The 16,074-nt window shown below is 40.3% G+C and overlaps 1 protein-coding gene across 5 annotated transcripts in view; it reads left to right on the forward strand.

The window, feature by feature from the left end:
• The window catches only part of mid2 (midline 2), a 143,990-nt gene extending 128,514 nt beyond the window's left edge, over positions 1–15,476 (forward strand). For all 5 annotated transcript variants that reach the window (XM_042418711.1, XM_042418713.1, XM_042418710.1 and 2 more), the window contains 2 exons: positions 11,281–11,488; positions 11,824–15,476. In XM_042418711.1, the coding sequence (XP_042274645.1) occupies positions 11,281–11,488; positions 11,824–12,244 (629 nt within the window). In that variant the 3' untranslated portion in view covers positions 12,245–15,476. The remainder of the gene's footprint in view (positions 1–11,280; positions 11,489–11,823) is intronic.
• The last annotated feature ends 598 nt before the right edge of the window (positions 15,477–16,074 follow it).

Genomic DNA, 16,074 nt, shown 5'->3' on the forward strand with positions numbered 1-16,074 from the left:
AGTGACATTTAGATCAAAAACATCTTGCCAGTCAGACTGAACGAATAAATAAAAAAGTTACGACCAGGTGTCTTGCGTTCAGACAAGCAATTACTTATACTCCTGCCAGTTTTGGCACATTATAGTTTCATTAAAGAGAATATGAATAAGCCTGTCACCTGGAAAGAAACTACTCTTCACCATGCTTAGATTTTTTAAATTTTTTTCGGCGTCACATGTAGATACCTTTGCACTGGCAAAGCATATAGAGAAAGAAATCGGTGAATAAATGAAAAAAGAAAAAACAATGGTGATTATAAGCGATTATTATCATAAGAAAATAATTATAAACAGTGGACAAGACATCATCTTTTAGGTGTACCATATAGGTGTACATCTTGTACAAATAAATCAATGCCAGAAGAAACTTCATTTATTAAATATGAATGTTTATAAACACAAAAATAAATCTGAACATGAAGGCACATTTCAACACAATATGGTTTAAGTGGCAATGAACTGGAGTTTTCTCTATCATGAAAAACAACACCATATATCTGCCTGCATTACCATCCACATTTGCCAGTACATTACAGTATATTAATGTCCATTAGTAGTTTAGTACAATGTTGAGAGATAATGTCCCTCCTTTATGTACTCCTCCACTCCCACTCTCTGTCATTCCTCCTTCTCTTTGGCAGCCTGTTCTATAAGGGGGAAACGCTTGTCCACCCACTGCTAGTTTTGGTTGAGATTTTGAGCCTGTGATTGGCAACAAGCATTTCTCTCTGCTGTAATGGTTCAGACAAGCCATCAAAATAACACAAAACATTTAATATTTTTAGCCATGACGGATGTTTCATGGTCTTCATTGTGGCACCTGCACCATGTGTGTTTGTGCACATGTCTGTCAGTCTGTTCACGAATTCTCTCTTTGTCTTTGTCCCTCATTCATTCTTTCTCTTATCTCCCACTCTCTCCTCCCTCTTCCTCTCTGAGGAATTGCTATTCAGATTAAAGTGCCTCACTCATCTGTTCTGGTGAAGCCATGCAGTGTTTTCGGATTAAAATGGGTCACAACAAAACTGATCACAAATATCTCACTTTGACAGGCTTATTGGGCTTCTCTCTAGACTCCGTTGCTGTACTAGCAATAGTGGCGAGCTTTTGAGCTCAGAACCACAAGTTCTTTGCTTGCACTTTAAGTCTTTCTTTCTGTCTGTGGCTAGATTGGAGGGTTTAGCTGTCACATTTTTTTAAGATGAGAGGCTCTGGGGGCTTTTAGCCTAAGCTCATCATATCTCTGGCAGAGGCTTGCAAAGCAAAGAACGCAGTGACAAGTAGCACAGATACTGGAGAAGTCGTGCATCACAACCCTGTCTGTTCAAAAGAGTTACTCCTAAATACACCCCAAATGCTGCACTACATGTGTGTAAAACAAATCTGAATGTAGGAAACTGTGTCAATATGACATGATACAAGCAAGCGCAAGTGCATTGCCCATCATTTTCCAACTGTGTAAAGTACATTGTTGCACTGAAACTTGTGAACATACAGTGGTTTAATCAAATTGCAAATCTGAGCAGTTTTCTCTGAAATCACAGGTGTTGCTAGAATAGGAAGTCAATAAATTGCTCTAGTTTGACCTCAAAGGACACAATTTGCAATTCAAAACATAGATACAAATATATATATATACACATATATATAATATACAAATAAATTAAGGTTTTTGATGCAGGCTTATTTTTTCTCTTGGACACTTAAGAGACATTGTTAAACTCTGTTCTCTTATGCAATATCTTGTCTTGGCCTCAAACTCTCCATGTTCCTCCAATATGTCCCTCTCTAACCCCTCTCTTGGCTCACCGTCCTCTATTACCCCTGGCTATGGCATACGATCTCCTCTTCTGGTGCCCCTTTCTTCAATCTCTCACCCTCCCTTTGTGCTGTGAGGGAAATTACACGTAAAACACATAAAATCTAGTTTGAATATCTTTTATTGCACATGTCTGCTTATGCAGTTAATTTTCACTTCTGTAATCATGTTCAATTTTCACTATGTTTGATTGCTCTGAATCTTAAGCATGTACTCTTTAACTGAGAGAGATGTGGAAGATGTCTGAGAGTGTGAACAAAGAATAACTGATTTTAGAGATGCCAAGGTTAAAGGTGCAGATAAGAAAGTGTGAGAAGGTGTCCGGTCCGCTGCTCCCAGCAGATGCAAAATGTATCAAAGGCCTCTCAGCAGCTGCAAGAGGCTCCCCAGGAAAGAGAAACATGATACGTTACAGACAATGGACTACCTGTAGTTTTTAATTACTTCTGAGAGTGATGAAATGCTTTGTAGCTTTCATGCCAGGTGGCTATATAACGTGTGATTCACTCTGTCTCTTCGCTCTTTGTCTAACACAGACACTGAGCCCGTGTGGACGCGTATTTAAGTGTGACAATATTGAGATCATTGTCTCGCTCCTCTTTGTCAGAGTGGAATTGAAAAATTGCCACGACAGTGCCATCTGTCAGTTCATCCCAGAGGTGAAGCTTTTCATCTCAAGATGTCACAACTTTTGGGTCTCACAGCGAGGAGAGAGTTTGACAGACCAGACACACATACTGTAATCCCATACGGATATACACAAGCTGAGAGTTTGTGTACACATTTGTTGGCATGTAAATGTGTGCGTGTTTGTCTGATAGAAAGGCAGAAACAATACAGTGTTTTGTTGCTACAGCCTCTGCCTTCAAGGACCCTTCTTAGCATAAGTATGAAAACACCTGGTATAAGATTTGTTTGAAGCTGTCTGGGCAAATACATGAGCAAGGCCAAATGCAGTATCACTTATGTGAAGCTAACTGGATTTTACAGCAGCAGAGACATCCAAAATATCCCCAAGAAATTCAACATTGGTTTAAAAATGTTATACACTACACTGTCATCTGCCCTCAGAGGGAATAGTATATCACCAGGAATATTAAAAGATAGGTTCACAATTTTTCAAGTCTGTTGTAAAACAATAGTCAGGTGCCCATCTGATAAATGAAACAGGTTTTGATTGCTGTAATCGTTCCTCCTGTTCATACTGACCATTAGGAGATTCCCTCCAAATGTGCTTACAATGTAGGTGGTGTGAGGAAAAAATACAAAGTCCTCATTTTGACCAAAGATGTATTTAAAAGCTTACCTGAAGATAAAATGAGGCTCCAGCCGTCTGAGTTAGTCAGATAAAGTGAATATCTCCCACACTTACAGTCTTTTTAGTCAAAAAAAATCCCTCTTTGTTCCTTGACTGATAATGTTTTCCTGTTCTGCTGCAGTGGAAGGATAGAAACAAAAATAGGGAATTTTTCAAATAAACTTTTAAAGACATTTTTGCACAGAAGGAAGGCTGTAGATTTTTTGGATTTTGGGCACCTGACTATTGTTTTAGGACAGTTCAAACCCTGTTTTCTTTTTCACCTCAACACAGTTGGCCAGTCGCTGCATGAAGTGAGTCTGAATGTCAGGTTTTCAGTTTCTAAGCTTTGAGTATGCACGCACATCCAACATCCATTTCGGAAAGTTACAGAAATGGTCCGATGCCCCCCCCCCCACCCCAATTCTGATGTCGGAGAGGTATGGGTGAAGGTGGTTTCCATTGATTGAAACAACATTTAAAATCATGTTGTAAAGCCTTAAGGCTTTTACCGGCTTTTTAGGTCACGCCAGACTCACTCCAGTGAAACCACGCATTGAACCCTGAGTTGCTCAAAGTGAACGGTGACACGAATGCTGCACACCACTGTTGTATATAGAAGTATCACTGTGCTGTTAGATCCTTAAGTGTGAAGTAAGTCACAGCTTCTTGAAACACGTATGAATTAAGTATGATGAAGAAGAAGGCGGTTAAGTAAGAGTGTCTGTGACCTCCTACTGCTGTGACCATACTTGTGCATTTACCTCAGAGCGAACTGTGACCAGGTTTTCTACATAACTGTCTTTTAAAGTGACGGGAGAAACCTACAAACAGACAGGGAGAGAGAAAGAGTATGAAAGTGGATGGAAAGAGACAGGTCGAGAGTGAAAGAGGGAGAGTGTTGAGCGAATTGAAGACACCAAATAGCTCTTTGCAGGGATGAGTGTCTGCAGACATGAGTGCCCTCAATCCACTGCTTTTTACCCATAAATACAGTCCAGGCCTCAGTGATGCACACAGATGGATGAAATTACATTGTGCAGTCCAGTTACAGTTTATAAATCAATCTTTTAAGGCACAGGGGAAGACGTTGCCTTTATACAGGCAAATACTGATGTCATTATTACAATACAGTACAGAATAAAAGTATTTTTATAGTTTTCTATTCATAAAGCTAATACTTGTCAGGTTTCACCAAGATTTTCTATCATTGACTTAAAATCCCTCCTGTCCCCCCCCCCCCCCCCCCCCCCCTTTTTTTTTTAATATTCAATGTAAAAATAAATTCCTTGATTTTTTGGTATGAAAAACAAAAATAATGAGGTCCCTCTAATTAATTCCAATCCAAGCATGTATCCAATAATTTTAACATTAAAAAGTCAAAGCCGACATATTCTGGCTGACAGCATAACAATCATTATATTTGTGTTTGAAGCACCATATTTTTAGGCATTCATAAGACTGAAATTGAATTAACGTTGCATCTGAGCTCGGACACAACTTAGAGTGGCGGCTCACAGAACAAGAATCCACAATAATCTATACAGCTTTTATTAGAATGTGCTCTGTTTATGCTTTTTAATTGGCTGTCTGTCTCAGTAATGAATTCACAACAACAATAAACAGAGTTGCTGTGGAAGAGGCAAGTTATTTGTTAATTTAGGACAGAAAAAAGTGTTCAAATTTAGACTAATTTGAGCTACAGTTAATGTAGCTGTCAATCCTTACAGTATAATGTGCTGTGTGTTTTAAGCATCCGTGTCTCTTCTCTAAGCAAAAAGATTTTTAAAATTATTTTTTTTAAGTTCTGTGATGGTTATTGATGTGGTAAGTTTTCTCCAGGTTGCATTCTCATATGCACTGATATTTGCTCTCCACAAGCAATGTAAACCATGTTTAATCACCCAGATTTCCCAAATCTGTCATTTTACCTGAAAAAGGTCCAAATCACGATAAACTTTGTTGTCTCTCAAAAAGTCCTCACACCCAGCACTCACCTGATGTGTAATTATGTGCTTATGCAACCCTTGACGCCCTGCGGTGAGATTCCAGCCTCCTGCTTTGACATTTGCAACTGTCCCACAGTGCAAAGCCTCCAAATATCAACATCCACTTTTGTCATTTTGTAGTTTGAGACTGCGGGATGGTGTGAAGTAGGACTAACAACACAAATCCAGGCTTAAATATGTCTTTACATAGAAGCTCTATTGTTTGCATGTGAAGACTACGCTGTTGATTTATTTTGAGCGTGCATATTGTTTGTGTCCAAACAAAAGCTGATCTGAATGCATAGCAGCCTTCCTTTAGGCAGCATCTGTGCTGACAGTCAAACACTGGACTGTTGACTTTATAATGTTCGCCATTCTGTTGGTAAACTATTCTGAGTGCCCATATTGTGCGTAAGAAGCAGGGACTCAGCAAAAACACCCCAGTGTGTGTGTGTGTGTGTGTGTGTGTGTGTGTGTGTGTGTGTGTGTGTGTGTGTGTGTGTGTGTATTTCTCAGATCCTAGTCCCTACATTGAGTAAGCCGCTAAAAAGCAGCTGAAAATATCACATGTCAAGGTGCCCCAGTGGTACTCGTACCTCTTTACTTCCTGTTAAAGGACCTGAAATAATATTTACCCAGCATGCATCTCTGATGACAGGCATCAAGCTACCACACAGCCCCTAAAGTAAACAGTAGGAGGTGGAGAGGAGACGAGGGAAGAGGACATCATGATGATGAGATGACAAAGGAGGAGTGGAGAGTAGAAGGGGAGGATAGAAAAGAAGAGGAGAGAGACAAAGGCAAAGATTGGTGTAAAAATGGGTAGAGCAAAAAAATTGGGATATGAGAATGAAGACATTAAGTAATCTTAATAATTCAGGCATTTCTATCCAGATTGAATAGCAAGCAGTAGAAATTTCACATAATTTACCAAGCATTGCTTAAACATGGCTTAAAGTTCTCAGGCACCATGCCTGATTTCAGGCATAGAGCAGTTTTAAATTCATATAATACTTAATTCAATACATTGTACAAATTTTCTTCCTGCAAGACAACTTTTCAGGCTCACAAATCTTTTCTTGCTTTAATCCCTGTTAAAGCTTAGAGGAACAGTTTCACATTTTGGGAAATGCACTTATTTGCTTTCAAATTGAGTTAGATGAGGAGATCGATACCACTCTCATAACTGTCTAGTTAAAATGAAGGTGTGACCAACTGACAGTTAGCTTAGCGCAAAGACTGGAAACAGATGCCTACCAGCACCCTTAAAGCTCACTAAATAATACGTCATACCTTGATTGTTCAACGCATACTAAAACCGAAGTGTAACAACAATGTCTCTTTATGAGTGGTTAGTTGCTGGACGATTTCTTGGCCAGGAGGCATCTCCTGGCTGTAGCTTCGACAGACATGAGAGTGGTATCAATCTTCTCATCTAACTTTCAGCAAGAAAGCGTAGAAGTATACTTCCCAAAATGTCCAACTATTCTTTTAAATCTGTAACTTGAAGCATGACATCACTCTCATGGCAGCAAAGATGGATAGTATCTAATGTTGCATGTGGTACGTTGTCTCAGCTTTTTATTCCTGATAGCTACAGTCTCATAGATTTACAGGCATTGAACTCATTGACTGAACTATAAACTTTAAGAAATCTATTAACCAGGATAGGTACAGTCTGACAACCTGATCAGCTTTTCTCAGCTCTCAGTGCAGCAGCTCCAGACAGTTTTAACTTTTATTACAGTAGTTTTTAGTACATATTACACCATACAGATGGGATATACATTAATAAGATTATATCAATTAAAGAACATCCCATATTTTATCTTTAAAGCAGACTGTCTCCTGGAAAATGTTTAACAAGCTAATTAGAGCTGCTGAGATTTAACATTAAATGCAATATGTCACCATGCAAAATAATATAATGCTATATGCTTATAATGCTATACTGCTTTGTCAATGGGCTTTTTGGGTTAGATAACAAAGATTTATGTGATGCGTTTGCTCGATCAAAGGGCCGTCCTCTGTTCACTGAGCAGGTGAGAATGCCAGCAGGTGGAGGGGGAGATTAGGAGTAAGTTAAAATGCCAGTTTGTTTTTTTTTCAAGACAGACAGCAAACTAAATGTGAGCTCTAAAAGCCAGAGAGCTCAGCACCCCACCAAGGAAACCTCTTCAGACACATCTGTATTGATTATTAAGACTGGAGCTGAGTTTTAATGAGTGATTACATCATACACACACAACCAGTTGTACTGACAGTTACTCTCGCTGAGGGGGAAAAAAGTTTCTTTTTGCATGCTTTTACAAACTATGACAAAAACTTTCTCTCCAAAGATGTTTCCTTAATCGGAACAAATTTCTGAGCAGACCTAAAATCTTCACTGAAAATATATTTTCCAGCACTGGTCTCTGAAGACTCCGCCAAGTTTGTGAGAGGGTGAAGTTGGGGGAGATCAGACATTATCTTTTGTCTTTGCTTTTTACTACGCAAAGACATTTTCAAAATGTTTGCATTAGAAGCCAAAAATAAAACAGTAAGAGTTGAGAAGAAAGATTTGATACACCTGAACTCACATTGCCCAGAATTCATGCTGCGCACCTCATGACGTCATGCCATGTAACATGATTGATGCAATTTTAATCACTCTAGTGTAAATCTGTGTTTTAGCCCGTCCATGAAAGTAGACTGCATTGCTGGATTACATATCACATTACATATAGATCAGTCAATTAGAAGCCAATTGGTATGCAGCCATGCATTTTAATGATATGCTATGATTTGCAAGTTCAGCGGGGACATAGAAACCTGTGAAATGATATGAGGTTGTGTTCGATGTGTCAAGAGAGCACTCTGTGTCCCTGATTTCTACTGCAGTAATTGTTTGGTTATGCAGTAAAATGGATCTTTTTTTTCCATCTTCCTCATTACTGAGGCAGCTCAATCTATTCCTCAGCAAAAACGTGAGCCAGGAGAAAAAAAAAAGAAGTGTGAGAGGAATTGATTGAATTGAAATAAAGTCAATTACAGAGATGCTATCCCACTGCAAGTCTTTCACCAAGGACTCAGCGAAATGAAGTTGGAATGAAATTGCTTTTTATAAATACTCCCCCAACAGTAGCCCCTTTTATTTCACTCCTCTTTTTCTCCTTGATACGGTTTGTGTTTTACAAGTTTCCATTGAAGCCTTACCAGTCTGTAACAATGCACTGCTTCAAGGCAGTCTAACAGAGAGCAGTTATCACCTCAGCAGACAGTTGAAAACATCTCTAATTACTACCGTATTACAGCAGAGTGGAAGCAGACTAATCACAGAACGCTGCTAAGAAATCCAGTAGTGTGGGACAAGCTGTTCCATTAACCTGTCCTTGTCTTTATTTCATGTGGTGTAGAAGCTGTAAACACAGAAGTGTGCATTTGTGTACGTGTGTGTGGAGGTGTAAATGTGTGTGTAACAAGGTGAAAGATTGATAGTCTAACACAGTGTCATCACAGTTTTGAGTATAATTTATGTGTGTGTGTGTGTGTGTGTGTGTGTGTGCGCGTGTGTGTGTGTGTGTGTGTGTGTGTGTGTGTGTGTGTGTGTGTGTGTTCTACAGGCAACAAATGCAATCTATTTTTATTTTAAACTGATCTTCTTGCTGATATATTACACCATGAGCAACCTCAAGCAAATTTTAACTGCTTTACATACTGCTGGTTATTTTGACTTATAGCAATGTATCATATTTTATAATCTGATCATGTTTTGTATATAAAAACTTAATCTGCAAAGTAATCAGTAGCTAAAGCTGTCAGATGAAGTGAAGCAGAAGTTTAAAGTAGCATACATTTAAAAGTAGAGTGCAAATACCTCCGCTTTTTGTCTTTTTTGTTGCAAGTGCCTCAATACAATATACAATATTTAATAAGTATTAAGTAAATGTACTTAGCTACTTTCCACCACTGATGAGCTTAGAACTCATTCTAGGAGTGGACACACAGCTTGCAAGTTCCTCAAAACAGGAAGTAAAAATGATACTTTACTATGCAAATGAACAGTGTTGACCAGTTGCAGACGGAGATGCGCTGGAGGTTGTTTGAAAATTTGGAACAGCTCAGTTTGCCTGTGCTACCACACCAAATTCTTCTGCTGGCATTTGTTCAAAACATTTCCACTCGGCCACTTACTGTACGTCTGCTTGTGTGTAGGCCAGAGTTGATGCTCTGCATGTGTGTCTGCTTGTCCTCTACCGTCACGTGTGTTTCCCTTCCCCCAACCTCGGGCCCAGCCCAGGCTCTCTGGAGTCATCCCCTGGAAAGGCATGACAGAGCCCCAGTGTTTGGAAATGGCTGCGCTGGCAGCGATAAGCAGTTCAAAGAAGAGAGCGCATTAATGTAATTGGCTGCCAGCAGCACATTGGCCTCGTCGTCTCATATCCACAAGCGGGAACACACACTCACCACGCGGATTATTGGAGGGGAGTGTGTGAGAGAGGGGAGAGGATAGAGAGGATGAGAATGAGAGAATGGGGGAAGAGAGATGAAGGGAAGGACAGATAGAGAGAGAGAGGAGGGGGAGGAGTCGGGGCCCTCATTGTGTCGCTCATTAAGCCGTGGGAGGCTCAGGGAGGCTGAGAGATGAGATGAGAGGTGTCACAGTTAAATGTCAGGTCTGGAAGGGACATGGCTGACCTCCAAGAAGCCTACACACACAGAGAGAGAGGGAGAGAGAGAGGTAGAGAGGGATACTGTGCCGAATCCTCAGCCTCATATTATCCCCTCAGCTTCTCCTCTCCTCCTCACTCCTTAACTCCTCTCTCTCTCTCTCTTTGTCACTCACCTAGTTTTACCCTCTCAATTTTCCACCCATTACACCCAAATTACTGGTGTCACTGCAAATTGAATTGTTGCAACCGGACAGCAGCATTTCCTCTGAATAGCCCCAACCATACCTACTGCAGTGGAAGTGAAGGCTATTTCCTTCAGCTCATTTCCAAGTCTGTGTGATGGGAGGCACAGAGGAGAATGCCGGGTGGCTTCCGAAATGTTTTTACCAAAGGCTCCGAGAGGCTTTGAAGTTTAGACTCTCTTGCCCTTGTATTTCAAACATTCTCCTCTTCTTGTCTCTCCCCAAGTTCTCTGCGAGCACTTCTCACCCCACTTTCTATTTATTTTCCTCTTCTGCCATCGCTCTGAGTTAAAACCTTCTAATTTTAATTCTTACTCTTAGCTCCTTCACATTCCGATCTGGTGTCGTCCTCTGCTTTTTTACACTTGACAATATTGAGTACTCATGACAAAAAATAGCAAGCAAACAACAGTACTTAAATACATTGAAACTGACACAAGTGACAGAAGTTTAGCAACTTTTGTAACTGTCAATTTAATTAATTGGCTTGGAATAGTAACTGTAAACTAATTAGACTGTGGTTAAGGTAGTTTTCTTTAAAGCCACAGTAATCAATATTTTCATAGCAATGATGGATCTGTAATGTGTAATGAGAAAGGAGTCACTCATAGTGACAAACCGACAGAGAATTATCACCCTGCTTTGCACTTCGCCTCAGCTCTATAGAGCGTTTTAGCGTCAGCTCATTGTTTTGGTTCCCGCAACTTTATTGTTTTGGTTCAGTCTCACCGCTATCATCAGCCCCTTTTTCAGCTGCAGCATGCAGCTGTTTTGACTTTGCACCACACAGCAGGCAAAGTTAGTGACTAGCTGGTGAACGTATTGGAGAATTTTGCTCCTAAAGAGTGAATATTGGACTTGTATTCATCAGGTATCCAGAGACATGACTCCAAATGAATACAAATGTTGCTCTGTGTCTTTTCAAAGTATAAATAAGCAACTCTTTGCTAACAAGGACACCACATCAAGTTCATAAATTGATTTTATGTCAGTGTTGTGTTTACAGCTTGTTCCACCACCAAGAAATTACTGCATTTAAATTGAGACTGCATTTCCCATAACCCACTTTGCTTCCTGTGGGCTAAGGGATACATAAAAGGCCAATAGCAGCATGATTGCAAAATGATGATGATGGTAATGATAGTGATGATAATACTGTTAGTGATAATGATGATTAGCAGCATTAGATGCCAGAACACAGTAACAGATCTCCAATAAAACACAAAATTCTGTCTCTTCACAGGCCAGCCCTTCAAGTTGGACCCCAAAACAGCCCACAAGAAGCTGCGCCTGTCCAACGACTGCCTGACCATGGAGAAGGACGAGAGCTCATTGAAGAAGAGCCACACCCCGGAGCGTTTCAGCGGCACAGGCTCCTATGGCGCTGCTGGTAATGTCTTCATTGACAGCGGATGCCACTACTGGGAGGTGTTACTAGGAGCATCCACATGGTGAGAAACACATACACATATATGCATGTGAGCGCATTATATAAGCCTGTAAGGAGGCTGGGTAAACTGAAATATCTTTCTTTAGGGAGTTTAAAACTAGGCTGTTATGCAAACCCACACACACACTCATCGCACACAGTGTATACTCTTATCCTAATTATATTCTTTTCACTAATTGGCTCTGAAGTAGACCTCTTCATGCAGGAAAGACCCAAAAGGCCCATGCCTATCTTGTGTGTCCTCAACATGAGGTAGCTTGACTCTGCAAGTAAAGTCATTAAAGAGGACACTAGTTTCAGATCACTAATGCATTCCAAAATGTTCCTTCCCTGCAGGTATGCCATCGGCGTGGCTTACAAATCAGCCCCTAAAAATGAATGGAGCGGCAAGAACTCATCCTCATGGGTGTTCTCGCGCTGCAACAACAATTTCATGGTGCGCCACGATGGCAAGGAGATGCTGGTGGAAGCAAGCCTGCAGCTGAGGCGGCTGGGTGTCCTGCTGGACTATGACAACAATTCACTGTCCTTCTATGATGCCATGAACTCCCAGCACATTCACACCTTTGAAGTTTCCTTCCTCCTGCCCGTTGTACCCACTTTCATGATTTGGAACAAGTCAGTCATGATACTCTCAGGGCTACCCGTCCCCGATTTTGTCGACGGCATGGCTCCAGATCATCAAGAGCAGCAGCAGCAGATGGGCCTGTGCCGACAAGAGTCGCCATACTTGACCGGGATGAAGTCCTGCCACTGAGAAAAGGCCCACCGGATGGCCTAGCAGAGTCCACTCAGGCCCAGTGACTCTAAGATTGATTGGGAGCTGAAAGACGTTGACAGTGTGACTGAGTTCTGCTCTATCCTCTGAATTAAGAGTGGACTAGTTACTTTCTTATGGGTTTAGAAAGTGTTGGAAATATGCACACCAGTCTGGAAAATGTCAGTCCTATTAGTTTGTAGCCATCCAGTGCTTTGCTAATCCATCAGTGAATGGGAACAAACATCAGTAGAGTCCAAATTCATCTGACGCCCTGGAGTCACTGAGGAAGAGGGCTTTGGTCTGTCATTGGGCGGTGATGGAGTCATGGTTTTTCTTGACCATTTAAGGTCTTCTTTTTTGATTTATTTTCCTCCTGATTTGACGCTAGGGAGAAGACCAAGGAAGGAATGTTCTCATCAGCCACTTAGAGTTTGAAGATACAACACGTGAACAGTGAGATTACTTAATGTCTTGCCTGCATTTGATTAAAAAAGAATCGTTCAGATATGTTAACTTAATTCTAGACATCTATATTTCTGTCAGATCCAGGTTGGGTGACATGTGAACTGAATTTGACATACTTAACATTTGATGAGAAATGGTAGTTAAATGCAGACGTGCCATCTTGGAGTTCACTGTGTGAGCGAGATGCTGTACCTTGCTAAGGCTAGCAGCTAGATGTGGACATTTTGTGTTATAATAGGGCGCATTACAAGCCTCGTCCTGATGTCACTCTTCATATGTTGTACCCTCAGTGGCTGTAACTGGCAGTCTTTTCCTTGATCGTCCTCCTAGATTTGACCCAACAGTCCTGTTTGTATCGGGTGGGTCGCAGCTTCCAAGTTTCAGGAAGTGTTAACGTTGCTCCCAGATATTAGCAAGATCACAGGGGGTAGATTTGCATCATGTGACTACTCAACTTGTATAATAAGAGGTTTATTGAATATTAGATGAAAAAAGTGTTATTTATGACTAAAAAAGATGGTTTACTTTTATTATTAATCTCAACATATTCATGATGCACTTTTTAATGAACACTATTTTCCCTCTATGAGTATTAAAGTAGATGGAGCTGAGTGGCAGGGCTGCAGTGGGGAGGGGAGGTGACAACTGGCACTACTGCTGGTTGTGTTCACCCAACAGAAAATTAGCTATTTGTCCCACTTATATTTACAAAATAATTTATGGTCAGTAATTAATGATGGTTATTGGGTATTAATTATTTTTTGCAATAAAACTGGTGATTTTTGTTTTGTTTTGCAAACATCTAATGTGGCACTTAACAGATAATAGATTAACAGAGAAGTCCCTGCTGTGAAGTCAAAATGTTTTTTCACTGTTCTTTCAGCACAACCAGTGACTTTCCCTCCCCAGTGCTCTTTTCGATAGCATATAGTAAATTTATCTTGTTTAGAAAAGGGATATGATTATGATGATGTTTATGCGATTTTTATCATGACAAAATGATGATAAACTAATATCTGTTTTTAAAAAAGGTTCACTCTGTTGTCGACTATTCAGGGAAGGAGGGGGTTAACACTTTAACTTGCTGTCTGTCGCAATGTCATGGCATGATTGTGTTTTCCTCTGTAATTTGTTAACACACGTGCACATACACACACGTACACGCCAACACACATGTCATGTTTTGTTTAGGATGGCCTTGTCGTGATAAATGCATGATACATTTTAGGATCCCACATCGGTTCACTGGGTAATTTAAGTAGCTCTATCACCAAATCCTGTTTTTCATCAAATACTGACTCACCTGCACATTCGCTTACAACAGTCTTGACCTCAAACTCTTTTTCTTTTTGTCACCCATCACTATTCAAGTAACAGCTGTAGCTGGATCCAGTGTTTGCTTTTTTCTTGTGGGTGGAGGATTTGAAGGCCTTAGTGTGGGTGACAGTTTCTCTCTGGCTTGATATTCAGGCAGCCGCTCTGATTCCGACAATCAAATATGTATTATAGTTTATGCAGATTTAAGAAGTTGTGTAGAAGGAAACAGTGAGGAGGAATTGTGAGACAATTACACTGGAGGTTGTGTTGAAAAAAAGATGCATTTTACATACCACTTTGTTAGATTTGACATGAAAAACCCTCATGGCCATTTTCACTCTCTTTACACATCATGCAGCAGATATGTACTATATGTTGAATGTCATGTAACGTTTGTATTCTGCCAGACTATGATTTGCTTGACTTGAAAAAAACACACAAACACACACAGATTTGTTAGTAACCTTAGTTACTTATTGATGAGTCAGCGCAAAGATGCAGCAATGCAAAACTCTCAGCTATGGAAAGATAGTGAAAATCTGACATGTTGTGGCCTATCAGTGTACCTTTCAACCAGCTGTGTTCATTTAGGGCAACTGTGTGATACTGTCAGTCATGATTATTTGATTGAGAGTGCTACTGGCAACAGAGATGATCCACTGGTCAACACTAACACAGTGGGAGCTCCAGTATGGGAAAGGGGCAGGGTATTTTATCTGTCAGGGAGATCAGTGAATGTTACCTGACTTCCAGATATCCACCCATCTTGTTGAATAATGTCGGTCACAGACTCAAAACAGTCATGTGTTGATTTGTGATCTGGACTGACGATCTCAACTCATCCATGCAAGCGTGCTTGGCTGGGTCACTGCATGATTACGTGACCTTGCTGCAGGTTCATAACTCTTTCCTTATCTTTATGATGAGGTTTCTTATCTCGTGTCAAGCATAATCTTTTTTTTGTTTTGTTTTGTTTTTTTGTAAAAAAAAATAATAATAATAAACCATGACAAGAACACTCAGACATGAAATGTTCATTGCCATGCATATCAGATAGTTTGCAGTGCTCTTTCTTTCTTTGTGTCACGAGTCAATACAGTAAAATATATACGGTGAATGATTTTCAATAGCTACCAACTCTTTGTAGTGCAGTGTAATACCCTAGAGACAATGCAATAGATTCTCCTTTTTGCTTTTCTGTTTGTGTAACTTGGGAAATTATTTTTTACAACTCAAGAGAAACACGCTCCTCTCCTTTTTGGCATTTGGACTTTGATAAACAGCACAAAAAGAGCAGCTTTACATTCATGCAAGGCTTTCTGTTTCCATAGATATAACAGAGATAATTTTAGCCAGAGAGGAATGTAAATCATAGGGGGAAATATATATTATATAAAGTTGTATAATATACAAAATATATATGAACCAATGTTATTTATGTGAATTTAAGTCCAATTAAAAGTCTGATCCCAAATGGTGTTGGAGTCCGTTTTCTTTACTTAATTTGTGTTGCCTTGAAACTCTGGCCAATGTGATTGGCCTTCATGTCACTTGAGCCCCACGTCTACAAGATGTGATCCAAGAATATGAAAGCGTTCAAATTAACTTGTACTTGGCGGTTACTGAAAAAAAAATATGTTTGATGTTTTAACTGCTCTAAACCTGTAACATGGATCATGAAAAAGGAAAGATCTGCACTCCTTTTCAAAGGCATGTCATACACAAACAGTGCTTTAGCCCACTCACAGTGCTTCCAAACTTGTGTGTGTGTGATTTGGACACCAATTTAAAATACAGCCTAAAGCTTCCAAAAGGGCTGAGATTTGGAATAAGGCTGCCAGGCTGGCAGGTCATCCAGAGCTCAGGGTGAGGTTAGTAGGGCTATACCCTCTTAGCCCTCATCTGTCGTGACTGGCATGAGTGCCTCATTACTACAATATAGAACCGTAGTGGGTCCAAACACTGCCTCCAAGCATGGCACTCACACACACTGACCCTGAAACAATGAACAATATGCTCACTTATTTCCTGTGAGGCAGGACTGT

Source organism: Thunnus maccoyii, chromosome 8 (genome assembly GCF_910596095.1).
Source record: "Thunnus maccoyii chromosome 8, fThuMac1.1, whole genome shotgun sequence".
Classification (NCBI taxonomy): domain Eukaryota; kingdom Metazoa; phylum Chordata; class Actinopteri; order Scombriformes; family Scombridae; genus Thunnus; species Thunnus maccoyii.